We start from the raw sequence: 24,164 nt of genomic DNA, 5'->3' as shown, positions 1-24,164 counted from the left end.
TTGTAAACACTCATTCAGTTTATTGACCATAAAATCTGCTGTAATTAAGCTGGAATCAAATTTTTTTTAAATAAATGAGCATTTTCTCCTTCTGCTAGTGTAGATAATGCTAAATCTCACACACTCGACTTAACCATGGTTTTTGTGACATAGTCCATCTCATTATTTTGCTCCAGCTTGCAAAAAACTTTCAGACACGTGAATGCTAATGCTTGTTTTCTGTTACAGATACTGTCAAAACCATTCTACATTCAATACAACCAACTTTCAAACTGTGTATATTACACAGCAGCTTGCCATTTTACTTCTAATATTGCATTTCTCCTATTGCAGGGGAGAGATATAAACATATAATCTTTTTCTTTCATTATTGCTATTTGTTGTACATAATAACACCCAGTACATTACTGCTATCATTGCAGTTATCCTATTGCACTGCAGTGCCATTTGACTGCTAATATTACATTTCTCAACCATCAGTACCCTTTCTTTTTTCCAAAATCACTTTGATCGTAAGCTGTATGACAGGGGAATTTTTAGTATAACTATGGTGGCTGATCGCGGTCATTTAGAAATTTCGTAATCTCGACCCTAGATGTTCATAATCTCGGGTCTTTACTGAGGAGGGGTGGAGTTTAATTCGGAAGTGCAAAGGTTTAGTTGGTGAGAAATTGAGTAAGTAATCTTTTTGTTTTGTTTAACAAAATAATACATATGCATTTTTTTGAGGCAAATCTTTACTTAAAAATTTGAGATCTTTCATCAAAATAACGTAATGTATTTACATACAATAGTTGTTGATCATAGTTTTTTCGTGTTAAGAAGAAATGGTAACATGCTCATGAAACGGAAAAAAGTCTTCTCAAAAATACACCATTAATTTTTCTGTATTAGTTTATATATGATAAATATCCTACATACGTTGTAGTATGATTGCACTTTTGTGACGCGGTATTACATAAAATATTGACTCGTTACAATTATGATCTGAACAAATAAAATGCACATTAAAACAATTGTCCACTTCATTAGCATTCTGAGAGCTTAAGAATGTTCTATTTCATTTCACTGTAATTATTTATGTTTGCGTCTCGTGAGACATTGATTGTGAAAAAGAAAGCAACAGCAAACATCTCATATCCTTAATTAAAGATTTGCCTTGAAAATGTATGTTTTATTTTGTTAAAGAAAACAAAAATATCACTGATTGAATTTCTCACCAACTAAACCTTTGCACTTCTGGATTAAGCCCAACCCCTCCTCGGTAAATTCTCGACCCGAGATTATGAACATCTCAGGTCAAGATTACAAAATTTCTAAATGGCCGCAATCAGCCATCATATATAACAGCATTTTCCATTCTAACTTTCAAACTTCATATCATGAAAAAAATGTTTTGTGCAGGTCAAATAAATTAAAAAAAACTACTATAAAAGAATTGAAAATGGGAAATAATTAGCAAGTAATAGCTAAACTAAGTCTGTTTTGCTACAATTGCAACCAATATGATTCGCTAACGATACAATTAATTTGAACTGAGAGAAAAAAGTAAAAATCCTGAATATGTTGAATTAATAATATAAATTCTTGCATAGAAGTGTGTGAAAAAGGAAAAAGGTAACTGTTCCACCAGAAGCTATCCATCAAAACTTTAAATACGACAATTTTGGTACAGATGTAAAAATGAGATATCATCTTGTCTTTGTTTGACCAAACAGAGAGAAGAAGTAGAGGCTCTTTCTAGAGAGATAATACAATTGTCTACGTGAAAAGAGTTGGCCTCGCCCGCAGATATAGCAATTGAAGCTTTTGAAAAATCGACAATAAAAGTTCAAAAAAACACAAAAAAGCATCGTGTTTCATGCAGTTAACAGAATTCATAGCGATTCAAATAATACATCCTTTAGCGTGTGCATACACTAAATGGTATATAATAATGACTTTGATTAACATGCCTTGTATAGCTCAGTGACAGAAGGCATAGATTTCAAACTGGTGGTTGCAATCCCTGTGAGTTTAAATCAATATGAATGTGAAAATTTAATTTCAATATTTTATCAGTTATAGCTGGACACACACACACGCGCACGCACGCACACGCACACACACACACACACTTTAAGAAATATATATATATACTAGCTGCATTACCCGTCTACAGGAGCAGATTCACGGGCAGCATAAGATTTATTGAGAGTTGTCTTTCATACGGTAAAACAACTCCAAATATGCAGTTACATCTCCTTCTCTCCATCTCTCCCTCTCCCTTTTTCTCTCCCTCTCTCTCTCTCCCTCCCCCTCTCTTCCTCGCTCTCCCTCTCTCTCTCCCTTGCTCCCTCTCTCCCCTCTCTCCGTCTCTCCCCTCTCTCTCCCTCTCTCCCCTCTCTCTCCTTCTCTCCCTCTCTCCCTCTTTCCCCTCTCTTTCCCTCTTTCCCCTCTCTCTCCCTCTTTCCCCTCTCTCCGTCTCTCCCCTCTCTCTCCCTCTCTCTCCCTCCCTCTTCCCCCTCTCACTCTCTCTCCCTCTCTCCCCCCTCTCCTCCTCGCTCTCCCTCTCTCTCCCCTTCTCTTCCTCTCTCCCTCTCTCTTCTCCCTCTTTCTCTCCCTCTCTCTCCCTCTCTCCCCTCTCTCTCCTTCTCTCCCTCTCTCCCTCTTTCCCCTCTCTCCCTCCTTCCTCTCTCTCCGTCTCCCCCTCTCTCTCCCTCTTTCTCTCTCTCTTCCTCGCTCTCCCTCTCTCTCCCCTTCTCTCTCCCTCACTCCCCCCTCTCCTCCTCGCTCTCCCTCTCTCTTTCTCCCTTTCTCTCCCTCTCTCCCTCTCTCTCCCTTAGTTCAACGCAACACATGCGGATAGACAACATTTTTGGTTTTTCTGTCGGGCGCATGAAGAAACAGTTTTTGGCGTGTGCCTACTTATGAGCAGGCGACGTATAGCTGGTCATCGCTAATGCAGGGTGGCAGAAAGTCGATAGCAGCTGCTCTCTTTCTTTTCACAATAGCGTATCGCAACCCTCGAAGTACTCGTGAAAGTTCTGTAATAGTAAGTTACAGTAGGCCTACTCGTAGCTGGAAAAAATTAGTAACTCGGCTGCTGAGGGAAATGAACATGACCCACTATCACGAACAGCGGCAAATCCAACATTATTAAGTAGTGGAGATGTGGCAATTCATAGACAATACAACATCGTATAAGAAACACTTACCTTTTTGATGTAGAAATTTAGTAGGTGAGAAATGCGTTTTTCCAGTGGCTCCAAGAAACAAACGTTTACGTGACCTTCTCGGTACACGTTGGCAGTAAATATTAATTGCATGTAAATAACTACTCGTTAATTTATTTTATTTAATGAATAGTACATTTGTATAGCTGTATAGACACCTTTGTATAGGCCGCAGAACTCAGGAAAGGTGTTTTTTAATACGGCAGAAAATTTGCCGTTTAAAAAGCGTGCTAACCGGGGATTTTGGTTAATGCACTCGAGCGGTGAAAGAAAAACAACAGAATCGCCACACTTTTATATAAGCCGCTTGGCTCAAATCGTCAGAAAAAAGTAGCGGCTAATAGTCCATATTACGAAATTACGATAATACGAAATTACGATAATTAGTACTCATATTATTTCGGTTGGCTTCGTTCGACCGAATGAAAATAAGAAAGACCGCTCTATAATTTATTTACCGTTACTACACATATTAATTCAGTTCGCTTCGTACGACCGAAATTCGTACGACGATAAAAGAAAAGACCACGTGTACTAACCGGAGAGGCGTGTACTAACCGGAGAATCCCGTTAACGCGCCCTAGATACCTAGTAGCGGCTAATAGTTGGAAAAGTACGGTACTCTATAAGGCGGACAATCAATCAATCACTCACACACACAGACAACGATTGTCGTTTATATAGTAGATATATATATATAGGTATATATATATGTATATATACTACCTGTACAACTAAGTGTTGCCCGGGGAATAAAAAAGTCTTTGGACAGAATATTGATTTGCATTCGACATATAACAACATTTGTCATTCTAACCTTCAAACTACATTTCATGAGGAAATTGTTTTGTGTAATTGAAATAAATTAAAAGAGAAAATAAAAACAACTGTAAAGGTTTTCAAACTTTGTCAAATAATTTTTAAATTTGATATCATGAGTAAAATATTTTGTGCAGGTCAAATAAATTGATAAAATAAAACGACTCTAAAAGGGTTTTGATGTAAAAATGAAATAATTAGCAAGCAATAGCTAAACAGAGTCTTTTTTGCTACGATTACAATATTCGGTAATGAATATGTAATTAATACGAACTGAGAAAATAAAATAAAATTCCGAATATGTTGAATTAGTAATAACAATTCTTTCATAGAGGTTTGTGTATAAAGAAGTTACTGTTCCACCAGAAGCTATCCATCAAAACTCTGAATACGACTATACTGGTACCTTTCGGTAATGGTACAAACATAAAATTGAGCTGTCAGACGTTCTTTGTGTGACACTATGACTGACTGAATGGAGAAGTAATATGAAGGCTTATCTTACTACAGAGAGTACCATGGCCCATGTGAAAGGCATTTAGCTTTTACCGATTCACTGAAACCTAAAACAGGAGTGTGATGGCACATTTGAAATTAAAATGGCACATTTAGAAATTACAACTTAAAAAATAAGATGCACAGGTGAAAAAAAGGCTTTTAAAAATTTAAAAAAACAATGCGAAGGGTAATATTAATTAACACATGTATGGACCCTCGCCATATGATTGTAATTTGTCTCAGTGTTGGCATCGTCAGGCTAGAATGTCATATATAATGGGTGTGGAAATCCAATGATCATACTATTATATTATTATATAATGTATACTATATTGTATATACTATTTCAAAGCCAACTCTATTTCCATTAACACATTTTAGTTATTTGGTTAAAGCTTAGCCTAATGTAAACACTTAGTTTACAGAAATAATTTGCACGCTTGATTCATTATATTTTAGGACATTTAAACTGATTTCAATCGATGACATTGATGTGAGCTTAGAAGATCTGCAGAAACTCCCTTCTCTCAGGCATCTAGCTATTGACAACTTACTTCAGGTGAGTTTTTAAATTGTTATGCTGCCTCTAGTAGTCAATCAATAAACAATTGCTAGTTATAAGTTTTTAATATTTATATTGAGTTTTTTAACCATTAACTATGAATAATTTAAGTTTGCATAAGCATTTTTGGTAGATCATAGTAGCCTAAAATACTTGACAATTCAAATAGAACATGCAAGGAGGGCGTTTAGAGTGTTAAATGTTTAAAAATCTAAGTGGTTGGCTAGATTGAATTTATTTCTTTGTGACACCCTACAAATCACATGCTTAACTTCCAGTCTCCTATAAACTCTTCTTTCAGTAAAGCAACAATAATTCTTCATGCCTGTCTAATAGTAGTTTCAATGGTCAAGGTATGGACATGATGTACGTCTTGAAAAAAAAGTGCTGATTAAATTTTGTTGTATCTGATACTGCATTATCCTACAATATAATATGTTTAGCCAGACGTAATCGATGCAGTTGTAAAGCTGAAGAAGCTGGAGAAGCTGAGCATGAGAGGAACAAAACCAGTTTCTCAACAAGGTAGCTTTAAGACTGCATCTTATCAGATTAACATTAAAAAGATAACGGTATAGAAAAAGATGATTAAAGCAAACTTTGGTATTAAAATAGTGACATTCTGAAACACTTTGGATGCATAGTATATTAGCTTATTAGGGAATTTCAGCTAGTGACAGCTTCTAAATACCGTAAAACCTGTATTTTAATGCCAACTCTCCTTGACTGCCACTGTAGGAAAAGGAATAAAAATTAGAGCCATGGCTGTGTCTCAACGCTTGCAGTAAAACCTCAAATTGAACGTCATGGCGCTCTATTTTTGAACCTTTCTTTCTTAGTAAAATTCAAATAGAGGTGGCACTCAATTTGAGGTTTTACGGTATGCTATTTTGGGTATTAATGTTCTATGCAAACATGCCAGTCTTTCTTCTGAATACTAACAAGCAGCACATCAATTAAAACTAATAAATCTTTTTCTGATCAGATAATTAGAACATGTTTAACGTGTATTCTGTTAGTTGGTTGCATTGAACTATTTTAATAAGCTCTGTAAGTGCTTTTTAAAGATGTCCAAATGTTTTCAGTAATTTTTCATGAAATTTTCATTTTTTGCATTGCAGTAGTAGCAACTGACATACATGTGCCATTCAATTGTAGATTTTACAGATTCAGTGTTGATTCAATACAACTGTAATAAATCATTCCTCAAATCAATAATTCAACTCTACCTTATTGACACTCGTAAGCTGCAAACCTAACGAAAACCAATGTAGAGTTGTCTGGTAAGAGTTGTCTAGTTAGAGTTGTCTAGTTAGAGTTGTCTGGTTAGAGTTGTCTAGTTAGAGTTGTCTGGTTAGAGTTGTCTGGTTAGAGTTGTCTGGTAAGAGTTGTTTGGTTAGAGTTGTCTGGTTAGAGTTGTCTGGTTAGAGTTGTCTGGTAAGAGTTGTTCCGTTAGAGTTGTCTGGTTAGAGTTGTCTGGTTAGAGTTGTCTGGTTAGAGTTGTCTGGTAAGAGTTGTTCCGTTAGAGTTGTCTGGTTAGAGTTTTCTGGTTAGAGTTGTCTGGTTAGAGTTGTCTGGTAAGAGTTGTTTGGTTAGAGTTGTCTGGTTAGAGTTGTCTGGTTAGAGTTGTCTAGTTAGAGTTGTCTGGTAAGAGTTGTTTGGTTAGAGTTGTCTGGTTAGAGTTGTCTGGTTAGAGTTGTCTGGTAAGAGTTGTTCCGTTAGAGTTGTCTGGTTAGAGTTGTCTGGTTAGAGTTGTCTGGTTAGAGTTGTCTGGTAAGAGTTGTTCCGTTAGAGTTGTCTGGTTAGAGTTTTCTGGTTAGAGTTGTCTGGTTAGAGTTGTCTGGTAAGAGTTGTTTGGTTAGAGTTGTCTGGTTAGAGTTGTCTGGTTAGAGTTGTCTAGTTGGAGTTGTCTGGTAAGAGTTGTTTGGTTAGAGTTGTCTGGTTAGAGTTGTCTGGTTAGAGTTGTCTGGTAAGAGTTGTTCCGTTAGAGTTGTCTGGTTAGAGTTGTCTGGTTAGAGTTGTCTGGTTAGAGTTGTCTAGTAAGAGTTGTTCCGTTAGAGTTGTCTGGTTAGAGTTTTCTGGTTAGAGTTGTCTGGTTAGAGTTGTCTGGTAAGAGTTGTTTGGTTAGAGTTGTCTGGTTAGAGTTGTCTGGTTAGAGTTGTCTAGTTGGAGGTGTCTGGTAAGAGTTGTTTGGTTAGAGTTGTCTGGTTAGAGTTGTCTGGTTAGAGTTGTCTGGTAAGAGTTGTTCCGTTAGAGTTGTCTGGTTAGAGTTGTCTGGTTAGAGTTGTCTGGTTAGAGTTGTCTGGTAAGAGTTGTCTGGTTAGAGTTGTCTGGTTAGAGTTGTCTGGTAAAAGTTGTTCCGTTAGAGTTGTCTGGTTAGAGTTTTCTGGTTAGAGTTGTCTGGTTAGAGTTGTCTGGTTAGAGTTGTTCCGTTAGAGTTGTCTGGTTAGAGTTTTCTGGTTAGAGTTGTCTGGTTAGAGTTGTCTGGTGAGAGTTGTTTGGTTAGAGTTGTCTGGTTAGAGTTGTCTGGTTAGAGTTGTCTAGTTGGAGTTGTCTGGTAAGAGTTGTTTGGTTAGAGTTGTCTGGTTAGAGTTGTCTGGTTAGAGTTGTCTGGTAAAAGTTGTTCCGTTAGAGTTGTCTGGTTAGAGTTTTCTGGTTAGAGTTGTCTGGTTAGAGTTGTCTGGTTAGAGTTGTCTAGTTGGAGTTGTCTGGTAAGAGTTGTTTGGTTAGAGTTGTCTGGTTAGAGTTGTCTGGTTAGAGTTGTCTGGTTAGAGTTGTCTAATTAGAGTTGTCTAGTTGGAGTTGTCTGGTAAGAGTTGTTTGGTTAGAGTTGTCTGGTTAGAGTTGTCTGGTTAGAGTTGTCTGGTTAGAGTTGTCTGGTTAGAGTTGTCTAGTTGGAGTTGTCTGGTAAGAGTTGTTTGGTTAGAGTTGTCTGGTTAGAGTTGTCTGGTTAGAGTTGTCTGGTAAGAGTTGTCTGGTTAGAGTTGTCTGATTAGAGTTGTTTGGTTAGAGTTGTCTGGTTAGAGTTGTCTGGTTAGAGTTGTCTGGTTAGAGTTGTCTGGTTAGAGTTGTCTAGTTGGAGTTGTCTGGTAAGAGTTGTTTGGTTAGAGTTGTCTGGTTAGAGTTGTCTGGTAAAAGTTGTTCCGTTAGAGTTGTCTGGTTAGAGTTTTCTGGTTAGAGTTGTCTGGTTAGAGTTGTCTGGTAAAAGTTGTTCCGTTAGAGTTGTCTGGTTAGAGTTTTCTGGTTAGAGTTGTCTGGTTAGAGTTGTCTGGTTAGAGTTGTCTGGTAAAAGTTGTTCCGTTAGAGTTGTCTGGTTAGAGTTTTCTGGTTAGAGTTGTCTGGTTAGAGTTGTCTGGTTAGAGTTGTCTAGTTGGAGTTGTCTGGTAAGAGTTGTTTGGTTAGAGTTGTCTGGTTAGAGTTGTCTGGTAAAAGTTGTTCTGTTAGAGTTGTCTGGTTAGAGTTTTCTGGTTAGAGTTGTCTGGTAAAAGTTGTTCCGTTAGAGTTGTCTGGTTAGAGTTTTCTGGTTAGAGTTGTCTGGTTAGAGTTGTCTGGTAAAAGTTGTTCCGTTAGAGTTGTCTGGTTAGAGTTTTCTGGTTAGAGTTGTCTGGTTAGAGTTGTCTGGTTAGAGTTGTCTAGTTAGAGTTGTCTGGTAAGAGTTGTTTGGTTAGAGTTGTTTGGTTAGAGTTGTCTGGTTAGAGTTGTCTGGTTAGAGTTGTCTGGTAAAAGTTGTTCCGTTAGAGTTGTCTGGTTAGAGTTTTCTGGTTAGAGTTGTCTGGTTAGAGTTGTCTGGTTAGAGTTGTCTAGTTGGAGTTGTCTGGTAAGAGTTGTTTGGTTAGAGTTGTCTGGTTAGAGTTGTCTGATTAGAGTTGTCTAGTTGGAGTTGTCTGGTTAGAGTTGTCTAGTTGGAGTTGTCTGGTAAGAGTTGTTTGGTTAGAGTTGTCTGGTTAGAGTTGTCTGGTTAGAGTTGTCTAGTTGGAGTTGTCTGGTTAGAGTTGTCTAGTTAGAGTTGTCTGGTTAGAGTTGTCTGGTTAGAGTTGTCTGGTTAGAGTTGTTTGGTTAGAGTTGTCTGGTTAGAGTTGTCTGATTAGAGTTGTCTGGTTAGAGTTGTCTGGTTAGAGTTGTCTAGTTGGAGTTGTCTGGTTAGAGTTGTCTAGTTAGAGTTGTCTGGTTAGAGTTGTCTGGTTAGAGTTGTCTGGTTAGAGTTGTCTAGTTAGAGTTGTCTGGTTAGAGTTGTCTGGTTAGAGTTGTCTGGTTAGAGTTGTCTGGTAAGAGTTGTCTGGTTAGCGTTGTCTGGTTAGCGTTGTCTGGTTAGAGTTGTCTGGTTAGTGTAACAGCTTGTTGCACTTTTATTATTATTATTTCAGTAAAGAATTTGAGTTTATGATAATTTGTACTAACTGTTGCATAGCAATTAGTTAATACTTCAAAACTAAAATGTAATAAAATAGCACAGACATCTCTGAAGCAAATTGAAATTAAATGAGTATTTAAAGACCATATATTGAATAATATAGTATTCCGTCATTTAATTACAAAGTGGCCATTGAGGAAATTGTTGGCAATGTTTTGCTTCCTTGAAACTACCTTGGAAGTTATTTACATTATTTTAGAAGTGTTTCATCACCTTTGAAGAAATGATCAGATTCACGGTTGTACCAGGTTTTGTATAAGCCTTACTGAAACGGACATTGATAGTAGAATTGCCCAACGCTTTTTGATTGGTATTTGCAATATTGGTTTATATAGAAAAACAAAGGGATTTTTTTATCATGTTGTATAAAACTATCTCAATTATTCTTATAGTTCATTTTTCAGCTTCCTAATCATTTTCACAATTTTATCAAGTGCAATAATAACTATTTGCGTGTCAGAACAGCTTTTTTGTAAACCTTATACTTACACAGCCGAGTCCATTTGTTAAAACAACTATGTTTAACACCCAAGACAAATGTTGAAAATAGTTTTATTATGGTTTTTATCAAAAATGAACAGATATGAGTAGCTATCAATGTGAAAATTATGTTTGATGCTCAAATATGTTTTTAAGCAGATTACATGTATAAGAAACTGTTATAATCTCTTGTAATACAGGCTAATTTGTACTGTAGAGCATCAAAGCAGATGGTTTGTAATACTGTTGAGCATCAATAGCTATTGATCTCTTGAGCATGAAAATCTATTGAACTTTATTGGAAAAAAACAATACCTTTTTTTAGCAGCATAAAACAGTAGTCCCACCATCCATTTATGAATCATAGAACCAAGAGTCAATAAATTTATGCATATCTACATTTTCTACTGTATCTATGGAAACAATAATGTGTAAGTGCTAATAGAGCTAAAGAACAATATATTACTGGATAAGAATAGCTATAGATAGATCATTCCTCAATGTCCCAATTCTCTCTTTGCTCTTATTTACTTGTATATGTGTATACATGTATATTTGTATGTACACGTGTATCTCACCTCGTACTAAGAAGTGGATCACTTGTAACCTCAGTGGGAAGAGTGAACTCTTCTTGCTCATGTTCTGCTATTTTCCTGTATGTTTATTTTCCCAACATCAATCTTACCAAGGGTAATTAAAACTGCTCAATCGACTCAGCTGTTTGAGGGTTTCCTTTCTTTTACTCATTCTCGCGATTTGAGAGCTGGAAACATAAGATTCATCATTCAATATCTAATCTGAAAGGATTTAACCGGTTTAAATGGTGTTTCCGGTTATACTCTCCATAGCGAGCAACAGTGTCACATTAATCTATTTTGTTTACCTTTAAAATTTTAATGCACTAATTTTTCTCACAAAATATATATTAATATATATATAATATTACATATTACATTATACATGTAGATGCTTCTATTTGAAATATTTGATCATGATTTGTAAGGCTTGCGGCTCAGTACTACATGTAGGTCTGGTGTTTATTCATAAAAGCTGATGTCATATCAGGTTAAGTAAATGCACCAACAGTATGTGAATACAGTGAGAACATTGACTCACCTATAGAAGATATGATGAGCGTGTACATCAACTCCAGCACTAACTATGCCAGACAATCTTTTGCTTCTACAAACAACCTGTTTTTGACACAAATTATTAATAATTATTTTTAGTCATGGATTTAGATATAAATCAAGGTAAAATATTTAATACTAAAACCATGGCGGCGTTAAGCCTTTAAATGGCATAAACTAGTATTACCTACAAAGGTTTGTGCATACATTTATCTAATTCATTTAATTACTAGTCAACAAATACAATTAGAAAATATGGCATGTTAAAAATAACATTATCTATAATTGTGTAAAATATCTAGCATAGTGGGGCGTACGAAGAGGTTGTTTTAAATTTTCATTAAAATTTCAGGGAATGAAAATAAATGATTTGTACATGTTTTATTCCAAACATGCAGATATGATAAGGCTTATTGATGGGTTGCCTGAACTCAAGTACCTGGATGTTAGTGGAGTCGAGATATTGGAGGACAATGGAGAGAAGATATCTGAAATAGAGTCACTGTTAGCAGCGTGTCAGTCGGAAGGCAGACCGACACTAGAGCTAGTCATTGCAAGTGAGTAGTCACATTTCTGTCTATACATAAAATATCATAAACAGGATCAAATTACAACCTGAATATACCTAGAATAATACCTAGAATATACCTAGAAAATACCTAGAATATACCTACATGTAGAATATACCTAGAATATACTTAGAATAATACAACGGGTGGCTCTTGTAACTAAGCTAATTTCATCTATTAGACTTCATCAATTTGCAGAATCTGAAAACTATCAAGATTTTGGAGAAATCTATCAATTTTGAAAAAAAACAGTTTCATAAATTCTGATAACTTTTAAAAATATATTAAATCAATACAAAAATAACTAAAGGATTCAATGTGCAAAAACTTCCATTGGAATTGTGCAAACTCCAAAATTTTTTGGAATATACACATTCCCAAAATATATTTGACGATATAATAATAATTTAGAGTTACTTTATTTATGGTTTCATTGTACACACTTGCTGTTAAATTATCAAATTTGACTATTTAAACATGACAAAATCTTATTCAGGTCATGTTATAAAGAAGAATGTCTACATTTTATTAGAATCTAAAGTTCTGGTTAAAACACCCCGTTTATCAGTAATTCAAAACAGAAATTATTCAACAAGCTTGGAAATTCTTACACTATTATTTTCTTGTACAAATGAGAAACAATTTAAATGAAATAAAATTACTTGTATTACACTGTGTATGTGGTCACTGTGCCAGTGTACAAATTCTTTAGCAACTAATGATTACGGTTGAAGGCTATTTCTTAAGTTGATTGCCTTTGAAGTTGAGTAAACATTATTGTGAACCGGAACATGTTCAAAACACTTGAGCAAAACTTGATAATGCTGAAATACATCGATAATGTCTAATCTGCTTATTAGAATTCGTAATGCAATTATTTTCTTAAACTGGCGGCAAAATACTTAGTTGGAGCTTATAGTTCATTGACGACAACTTTTGTTTCCTTTTTTATGGAAAAATGTCTTTAGTGAATTATAACTCTTTCAGCATCTGCAAATTAAAAACTGTTTTTTCAAAGCCAGATATTAACATTTTTTGATATTTGTTTGGGAAAGTACTCTATAGCCAGCCCACATTTTGGGTCCCAACAAAAGCTCTTTTCACTTTTCACATATTTTTCTAGCTCATCCCTGAGCAACTTCTATTACATTCCTTATTTGTTTCAATAATGAGTGGGGTAACACTGAACATATCTCTTCACCTAAAGCTCATCCAACTATAAATAAAATTGATTGAATAGATGATACCAGAGAGGCTCAGCTTGCAAAAGTGGAATTACATGTAAAAACTTGCTTGCAAAAACTGAGTTACATGTAGATTGTATTGAGTGAGCAGAATATAAATTCTGTACTAATGTATAAATACGCTAGAAATAGTACGAGACAACAGTTTAGAGGGTGGATGTTTTGTCAGGATAATAAGAGCAGTCTTTACTCTGTTAAGATTTTTGTTTGTTTGCATGTTCGTCTGCCTGAAGCCACATTGAGAATGTGATGAAAAATATTACACCGCATGGCAATCAAAACAAAATATTCAGCTTCTCCACTAAGCCCACATCCACTACCCACTCGACCACCTACCCAAATCCACTACCCACTCGACCACCTACCCACATCCACTGCCCACTCGACCACCTACCCACATCTCGACCATCTACCCACATCTCGACCATCTACCCACATCCACTGCCACTTGATCACCTACCCACATCTAACAATGGTTGACTAATAGTTGTTACTCATGATAATTTATTATAGGGCTTGGGACTGCCAGCATCCTAGTAGTGTTAACAAGCAATTCTAGTAAATGATTTTGTGTATTTGTTACCTCCTATGCTTTTCTGTTAATTTTTAAGTAAATAATCTTGATTGTTGGTATTACAGAATGTGGTTTGGACAGGGGAGAAAAAATCAGATGGAAATATGGACGGTTTGTCATTTACAACCCCAAGTGGCAAAAGGTAAAGACCTACAGAAAACCATCATACTCAACTGGGTTTATTTTTGGAGACCCTACGTACGAGGATCTTTATGACTCTGATAGTGACAACTACGGATACGATTACGAATACCGATATGGATACGGATACGGAGAACTCGACGACTATGATGACTATTCTGACAATTATGAATATGGCTATTTGGATGGCTATGATGACCTTGACTGGGGTTTCTAAAAACATTTAAAGACTGCCGTGAGTAATAGCATGTCATATACAAAAATAAATAAATCATACAGCTTAGAATTAATCTTCAACAAGATAGTGTACTAAAAATCATAATGCATGTTTTACTGCTAAATAACTGTGGCTGTATAGCATAATTAGTCCTTTATCAACCCTTCTATTTTCTGCTTTCTGCGCAACTATCAATAGAAAGTAATTTGTATTATTGTTAAATTTCTACTTTGAGTATGAAGTGGTCAAAGTTGCAATTAACTTTTCTTCTACGGCTGCCGTTTCAATTTTTTTATCGATGAAATGTAATATTGACTTGTCAAACGAAACATGCTACATCACAAAAATTTGTACTCATAGGGTATAAGTGTCTATGATACAGTGCTTATACAGTATATATGTCTATGACACAGTACTTATACAGTATATATGTCTATGATACAGTGCTTATACAGTATATATGTCTATGACACAGTACTTATACAGTATATATGTCTATGATACAGTGCTTATACAGTATATATGTCTATGACACAGTACTTATACAGTATATATGTCTATGATGCAGTACTTATACAGTATATATGTCTATGACACAGTACTTATACAGTATATATGTCTATGATGCAGTACTTATACAGTATATATGTCTATGATACAGCACTTATATGGTATATATGTCTATGATGCAGTACATATACAGTATATATGCTTATGATACAGTACTTATACGGTATATATGTCTATGATACAGTACTTATACAGTATATATGTCTATGGTACAGTACTTATACAGTATATATGTGTATGATACAGTACTTATACAGTATATATGTCTATGATACAGTACTTGTACAGTATATATGTCTATGATACAGAACTTATACATTATACATGTCTATGATACAGTACTTATATGGTATATATGTCTATGATGCAGTACATATACAGTATATATGCTTATGATACAGTACTTATACGGTATATATGTCTATGATGCAGTACTTATACAGTATATATGTCTATGATACAGCACTTATATGGTATATATGTCTATGATGCAGTACATATACAGTATATATGCTTATGATACAGTACTTATACGGTATATATGTCTATGATACAGTACTTATACAGTATATATGTCTATGGTACAGTACTTATACAGTATATATGTCTATGATACAGAACTTATACATTATACATGTCTATGATACAGTACTTATACAGTATATATGTCTATGATACAGTACTTATACAGTATATATGTCTATGATGCAGTACTTATACAGTATATATGTCTATGATACAGCACTTATATGGTATATATGTCTATGATGCAGTACATATACAGTATATATGCTTATGATACAGTACTTATACGGTATATATGTCTATGATACAGTACTTATACAGTATATATGTCTATGATGCAGTACTTATACAGTATATATGTCTATGATACAGCACTTATATGGTATATATGTCTATGATGCAGTACATATACAGTATATATGCTTATGATACAGTACTTATACGGTATATATGTCTATGATACAGTACTTATACAGTATATATGTCTATGGTACAGTACTTATACAGTATATATGTGTATGATACAGTACTTATACAGTATATATGTCTATGATACAGTGCTTATACAGTATATATGTCTATGACACAGTACTTATACAGTATATATGTCTATGATGCAGTACTTATACAGTATATATGTCTATGATACAGCACTTATATGGTATATATGTCTATGATGCAGTACATATACAATATATATGCTTATGATACAGTACTTATACGGTATATATGTCTATGATACAGTACTTATACAGTATATATGTCTATGGTACAGTACTTATACAGTATATTTGTGTATGATACAGTACTTATACAGTATATATGTCTATGATACAGTACTTGTACAGTATATATGTCTATGATACAGAACTTATACATTATACATGTCTATGATACAGTACTTATACAGTATATATGTCTATGATACAGTACTTATACAGTATATATGTCTATGATACAGTACTTATACAGTATATATGTCTATGATACAGTACTTGTACAGTATATATGTGTATGATACAGTACTTATACATTATACATGTCTATGATACAGTACTTATACAGTGTATATGTCTATGATACAGTACTTGTACAGTATATATGTGTATGATACAGTACTTATACATTATACATCTCTATGATACAGTACTTATACAGTATATATGTCTATGATACAGTACTTATACAGTATATATGTCTATGATACAGTACTTATACAGTATATATGTCTATGATGCAGTACTTGTACAGTATATATGTGTATGATACAGTACTTATACATTATACATGTCTATGATACAGTACTTGTACAGTATATATGTCTATGATACAGTACTTGTACAGTATATATGTGTATGATACAGTACTTATACATTATACATGTCTATGATACAGTACTTATACAGTATATATGTCTATGATACAGCACTTATACAGTATACATGTCTATGATACAGAACTTATACAGTATATATGTCTATGATACAGTACTTATACAGTATATATCTCTTTGATACAGTGCTTATACAGTATATATGTCTATTATACAGTACTTGTACAGTATATATGTGTATGATACAGTACTTATACATTATACATGTCTATGATACAGTACTTATACAGTATATATGTCTATGATACAGTACTTATACAGTATACATGTCTATGATACAGTACTTATACAGTATATATGTCTATGATGCAGTACTTGTACAGTATATATGTCTATGATACAGAACTTATACATTATACATGTCTATGATACAGTACTTATACAGTATATATGTCTATGATGCAGTACTTGTACAGTATATATGTCTATGATACAGAACTTATACATTATACATGTCTATGATACAGTACTTATACGGTATATATGTCTATGATACAGTACTTATACATTATACATGTCTATGATACAGTACTTATACAGTGTATATGTCTATGATACAGTACTTGTACAGTATATATGTGTATGATACAGTACTTATACATTATACATCTCTATGATACAGTACTTATACAGTATATATGTCTATGATACAGTACTTATACAGTATATATGTCTATGATACAGTACTTATACAGTATATATGTCTATGATGCAGTACTTGTACAGTATATATGTGTATGATACAGTACTTATACATTATACATGTCTATGATACAGTACTTGTACAGTATATATGTGTATGATACAGTACTTGTACAGTATATATGTGTATGATACAGTACTTATACATTATACATGTCTATGATACAGTACTTATACAGTATATATGTCTATGATACAGCACTTATACAGTATACATGTCTATGATACAGAACTTATACAGTATATATGTCTATGATACAGTACTTATACAGTATATATCTCTTTGATACAGTGCTTATACAGTATATATGTCTATGATACAGTACTTGTACAGTATATATGTGTATGATACAGTACTTATACATTATACATGTCTATGATACAGTACTTATACAGTATATATGTCTATGATACAGTACTTATACAGTATACATGTCTATGATACAGTACTTATACATTATACATGTCTATGATACAGTACTTATACAGTGTATATGTCTATGATACAGTACTTGTACATTATACATGTCTATGACACAGTACTTATACAGTATATACATGTATGTCTATGATACAGTACTTGTACAGTATATATGTGTATGATACAGTACTTATACATTATACATGTCTATGATACATGACTTATACAGTATATATGTCTATGTTTAAACAACTAATAAATTTGTTCTTTTTTTATTTGTTAATTGCTCATGTTTCATCAGTGTGACTTCAAACTAATTTTGCTAGCATTTTTAATCATTGCAATACAGTAATGATCCTTTAATCTATTCATGAAAGCTTATTTTGTTAATGAAAATTATTCAATACCCTCCAACTTTATCTCCTGTTTTCATAAATTCATTGGTTCAGATTCTATTGATTGCTTGTGATGTCATAATTGTTCACATTCAAATGCTATTTTTTAGTAGTTTAATTTAGTTTATTGCTATAGCTCATCATTGCACTTGGGTTCGACCCACAGTTCTCTTGGGAGTAAGTAGGTTTGATTTATTGCATTTTGTGCATAAGCCAACTTTAATTGGTAGTATGCAGTATTTTAGTAGCTGGTTTTAACAAACTATCTCCTGGTTGTGGTTAATTGATAGGTGCCCTCGAAGCGACTGTTTTAATTGGCTGCTTTTTACAGTAATCAGCTTAAACTAGTTAATACTTTGACTGAATACTTCTATTACTTCTGTTACTTCTATTACTTCTATTACTTCTATTACTTCTATTACTTCTATTACTTCTGTTACTTCTATTACTTCTGTTACTTCTATTGCTTCTGTTACTTCTATTACTTCTGTTACTTCTGTTACTTCTATTACTTCTGTTACTTCTATTAATTCTATTACTTCTGTTACTTCTATTGCTTCTGTTACTTCTATTACTTCTGTTACTTCTATTACTTCTGTTACTTCTAATACTTCTGTTACTTCTATTACTTCTGTTACTTCTATTACTTCTGTTACTTCTATTACTTCTGTTACTTCTAATACTTCTGTTACTTCTATTACTTCTGTTACTTCTGTTACTTCTATTACTTCTGTTACTTCTATTACTTCTATTACTTCTATTACTTCTATTACTTCTGTTACTTCTATTACTTCTGTTACTTCTATTACTTCTGTTACTTCTATTACTTCTGTTACTTCTAATACTTCTGTTACTTCTAATACTTCTGTCACTTCTATTACTTCTGTTACTTCTGTTACTTTTATTACTTCTGTCACTTCTATTACTTCTGTTACTTCTGTTACTTCTGTTACTTCTGTTACTTCTGTTACTTCTATTACTTCTGTCACTTCTATTACTTCTGTTACTTCTGTTACTTCTATTACTTCTATTACTTCTATTACTTCTATTACTTCTGTTACTTCTGTTACTTCTATTACTTCTGTTACTTCTGTTACTTTTATTACTTCTGTCACTTCTATTACTTCTGTTACTTCTATTACTTCTGTTACTTCTATTACTTCTGTTACTTCTGTTACTTTTATTACTTCTGTTACTTCTGTTACTTTTATTACTTCTGTCACTTCTATTACTTCTGTTACTTCTGTTACTTCTGTTACTTCTGTTACTTCTATTACTTCTGTCACTTCTATTACTTCTGTTACTTCTGTTACTTCTGTCACTTCTATTACTTCTGTTACTTCTGTTACTTCTATTACTTCTATTACTTCTGTTACTTCTGTTACTTCTGTTACTTCTATTACTTCTGTTACTTCTATTACTTCTGTTACTTCTATTACTTCTGTTACTTCTATTACTTCTGTTACTTCTATTACTTCTGTTACTTCTATTACTTCTGTTACTTCTATTACTTCTGTTACTTCTGTTACTTTTATTACTTCTGTTACTTCTGTTACTTCTATTACTTCTATTACTTCTATTACTTCTATTACTTCTGTTACTTCTATTACTTCTGTTACTTCTATTGCTTCTGTTACTTCTATTACTTCTGTTACTTCTGTTACTTCTATTACTTCTGTTACTTCTATTAATTCTATTACTTCTGTTACTTCTATTGCTTCTGTTACTTCTATTACTTCTGTTACTTCTATTACTTCTGTTACTTCTAATACTTCTGTTACTTCTATTACTTCTGTTACTTCTATTACTTCTGTTACTTCTATTACTTCTGTTACTTCTAATACTTCTGTTACTTCTATTACTTCTGTTACTTCTGTTACTTCTATTACTTCTGTTACTTCTATTACTTCTATTACTTCTATTACTTCTATTACTTCTGTTACTTCTATTACTTCTGTTACTTCTATTACTTCTGTTACTTCTATTACTTCTGTTACTTCTAATACTTCTGTTACTTCTAATACTTCTGTCACTTCTATTACTTCTGTTACTTCTGTTACTTTTATTACTTCTGTCACTTCTATTACTTCTGTTACTTCTGTTACTTCTGTTACTTCTGTTACTTCTGTTACTTCTGTTACTTCTATTACTTCTGTCACTTCTATTACTTCTGTTACTTCTGTTACTTCTGTTACTTCTATTACTTCTATTACTTCTATTACTTCTATTACTTCTGTTACTTCTGTTACTTCTATTACTTCTGTTACTTCTGTTACTTTTATTACTTCTGTCACTTCTATTACTTCTGTTACTTCTATTACTTCTGTTACTTCTATTACTTCTGTTACTTCTGTTACTTTTATTACTTCTGTTACTTCTGTTACTTTTATTACTTCTGTCACTTCTATTACTTCTGTTACTTCTGTTACTTCTGTTACTTCTGTTACTTCTGTTACTTCTATTACTTCTGTCACTTCTATTACTTCTGTTACTTCTGTTACTTCTATTACTTCTGTCACTTCTATTACTTCTGTTACTTCTGTTACTTCTATTACTTCTATTACTTCTGTTACTTCTGTTACTTCTGTTACTTCTATTACTTCTGTTACTTCTATTACTTCTGTTACTTCTATTACTTCTGTTACTTCTATTACTTCTGTTACTTCTATTACTTCTGTTACTTCTATTACTTCTGTTACTTCTATTACTTCTGTTACTTCTATTAATTCTGTCTCCAACAGTAACTACTGGTTTGAATTAATTGATTTTCTTACAGTGGATTTTAGTTACCTACTTTTTTTTACAGTATTTGAATTTACTGATAGATTTTTAGAAGTAGCTGTGCGTTGATTGTCCATTTTACAGTCTAGTTCAGTTTCTGCTGACTCCAAACTTAAACAATATATGACTGAAAGTCATTTAGCTCATAAAATTTAGCTTATTTTGGCATTACCTAATTTATATCATAAACAATTGGTTCCATAATTATTATATACATTAAACAGTTTATAACAATGTATTCAAAATGAGTTAGTACTAATTCTATGGTTATTTTTAGGAATGGTGATTGGCATGTGCTGTTGACAAGCACCAAGGAAGTGATGCTATGACTAAGTATGAAATGAACATTATATTTGATAACTATGCCAACAATTTGATTAATATAATATTTTCTTTTTGTACACTATGTTAATACATTCTGACATTCCCAAATTGTTAGCATGTCTGTAAACACTTTGTAGACTTAACACCAAAATTTCTATGGTGTCAAAACTTTATTCAAAAATGAAATGTTGTTGTATAATGTGTGGTTAAATTGTGGTTTTTCAATTTTTTTAGCAAATTCATCAACATCCTTGGCATATGTCACACCTAAATTTTGGAAGCTATAAGCAGGTTGGTTTAGTATGCTATAAAGCAAGGATGACCAAATGATTAACACCATAACAACCAAATCTAACAACTTGAAGACCCAAAATGAGCTGAAGGAGTGCATTTTTTTCTACCTACACATAAACATGCATTTATTTGTGTACATTTTAGAGCATGGCGTCAAATACAATTTAAAATAAACTTTATCCAACGATCAAACACGATGATGAATGATCAATGATAAATGCACATGTGCACACAAGTCACGAAAATTATTCATTAACGGCCGTCGCAAACCCTTGTACCAAAATCTCATCAACAAATTTAACCACTTTTGTGTAGAGTCGTTTAAATATAATAACGATACAAAACACATATGCACCTATTTAAATATGTTACCAAGTCTTTGAAAGGTTATCGCAAGACCCTAAAACTAATCCATCTGATCGGATTATACATAAATAGACAGATTAATTTGCCAAAAAGCGCGATAAAAACTTGACAACATTTTTCTAATCAAAATTAAAACCGACCAACAAAACGCCAATAAGACCGTGCGACAAATAATAGAACTATTAAGTCGTGCGCATTTTACGAAAAAAAACGTACACATTTCACCAGTCTAAAGCATTGTCTAATTGCCTAGGGTTTCTGTAATTAACGTAAATTACTGAAAAGTTATCGCTTCTTTTTTGTCGATTTTATTATTCAAATTAATTATTTGATTTTACAAAAAAATTGTTGTAATATTTAATTATAAAAATAATCTTTAGAATTTACATTATCAAAGTATATAATGATTGCATTGTCTAATTGCCGAAGGTTTTTTTAATTAATGTAGACCGTTTGAGGCGTAGACCGATTTACAGGTACGAAATGTGGTACGCAGTTGATCAGCCTGTTTTTGTCCAATTACCGAAGGTTTTATTAAATTATCTAGAACATTAGCCAGATTTCTTTACATCTTATCTACAAGCTAGGGCCGAACTACAATGCCTCTTTGTGACAAGAATATTTCTTTATTTTACTCCAGTTTGCAGAAAACTTCCAGACGCGTTAGTCCTAATGCTTGCTTTCTGTTACATATCGCTGTCAAAACCATTCTACATTCATCACAACCAACTTTCAACTTTCTAACACAACTTTCAAATTGTGTATATTACACGGCAGCTTGCCATTTTACTTTTAATATTGCATTTCAGAGATATAATAAACATATTTCATTATTGCTGTTGGTAATTAAAATTACGTACAGGAGAATAGGCCTACAGCTTGAATTAATATTTATTTTCTTGTTGTAAAGCATAGGTTTGAGATAGTAGTAGATTAGATCTGATTTTTATACAACCTTTTTTTGCATAATTGACCTTTGGAATTTCATTTCAAAACCACATGACAACTACCATGGATATACAACCTCCCAGAACACCACGTCATCGCACTGGCCGTCCACTTGTCTCCCAATTATTACGGAGGAAGAGAAATAGAAGATCATCACAGCAACCATCAACATCAAATGCTCATGTTCAACAACACGCTACTCAGAATAATAACAACAACTCATCTGATTCAGAGAATTCTTTAGTAGATGTAGGTGAAGACTACAACATCTAACTAAAAAACTCTACTTTTGTAGAATTCTGACCTTTTTTAACAACTTTTTCATCAACCAGCGGTACTCTTTCTTTTTTTCCATTATCACTTTGGTTGTGAGCTGCATGACAAAAGAATTCTAGTTTAAATACATGATTTGACTAAAAATTTGATATGCTGTCACAAACACGTCTAGTATCAGGGAGAAAAAATAAAAAGTGGGCTTTGACTTCATAATACTACTTCATAATAATTACAGACAGATGCTCCTATAAGTTCATAAAAATGAGTATTTGTATATTGTGTTCTATGATTGTTTTTTCACAAAATTCATTACTGCGAACAAAGATTCACACAGGTAAGTGGAGGCAAAGCAAGATCAGTAGTCTTCTACATGTAGCTAACCTTAAAGTTATTGGGTACCTTTCCCAGCTTATGGGTGATGACCAAAATGTATTTAAATTGGTGATAGAATTCTTATCTCCTTTAAGATTACACAGCTCTATCTGTGTTTGAAGTACCAGTTGTGTACTGTTGTGTACTACTCAACTGTAAGTTGTATTTTTAAAGTACCGTGAACATCCATGAACAGTGGATATAACACAAGGTCCATGACAGAACGGATTGCATAAAATTCTTTGAACCTTTTTTAAAACTTAGTGGTCAGATCTTCCAGAAATGTCACAAATAGTTGCAAGTCAACATCACAGAAAGCTTCTTGATGAATCACTTTTAAGCATAAGGAGTCAAGCATACGTGTGTCTTTGGTGACATTCAAAACAATATGTTGTAACAATATGGTTTCTCCAATTAGTTTCTATGTTTGCAGATTTTATTTTCAAAAATCTTAAACATAAATATTAGAGCTGCACAACAATAATAGAAATATATCGCGATTAATAACTGGCCTGAACCAATTAGTCTGTGATTAATCTTAGAATTAATCTAGCAAAAACCTGCATATTTGAAAACAAATAATACAGCTATATATAAATTAATTACATGTATATTTAAGACAATTATTGTTAACAGGATTACATGTTATGTACAATGTACATAAGTTACAATGTAATAATTATTATGAGTATGAAAATAGTCTATTAAAGTCTATAATTAAGCAAAGAGTTAAGGCAGCGCAGTTTATTCACATTATTGGAATGAAGAGATGCTCTCTATCTACATACAGTAGTAATAGTTATTGTCGACGACAGCTGGTGATGATTTCTGAGCGGTAAAATGGGAATTAGTTGAATGATATTTTAATAATGAACTGGTGTGGTGGTAGGCAAAATCTTTCTGGCATATACTGCCCTTCCCTTTCTTGTTATGCTTC

At 33.2% G+C, this 24,164-nt stretch overlaps 1 protein-coding gene across 1 annotated transcript in view; it reads left to right on the top strand.

Annotated features, from left to right (window-relative positions):
* Nucleotides 1-21,412, top strand: part of LOC137391452 (uncharacterized) — a 53,909-nt gene extending 32,497 nt beyond the window's left edge. Inside the window, exons 12-16 of the mRNA XM_068077933.1 lie at nt 4,992-5,091; nt 5,538-5,619; nt 11,514-11,672; nt 13,568-13,878; nt 20,925-21,412. Of these exons, the coding sequence (XP_067934034.1) occupies nt 4,992-5,091; nt 5,538-5,619; nt 11,514-11,672; nt 13,568-13,860 (634 nt within the window). The 3' untranslated portion in view covers nt 13,861-13,878; nt 20,925-21,412. The remainder of the gene's footprint in view (nt 1-4,991; nt 5,092-5,537; nt 5,620-11,513; nt 11,673-13,567; nt 13,879-20,924) is intronic.
* Nucleotides 21,413-24,164: the final 2,752 nt, after the last annotated feature.

The sequence above is a fragment of the Watersipora subatra genome, chromosome 3 (genome assembly GCF_963576615.1).
Source record: "Watersipora subatra chromosome 3, tzWatSuba1.1, whole genome shotgun sequence".
Lineage (NCBI taxonomy): Eukaryota > Metazoa > Bryozoa > Gymnolaemata > Cheilostomatida > Watersiporidae > Watersipora > Watersipora subatra.
The sequence above is the reverse complement of the archived record's forward strand: the minus strand, read 5'-3'. Positions and strand labels throughout refer to the sequence as shown.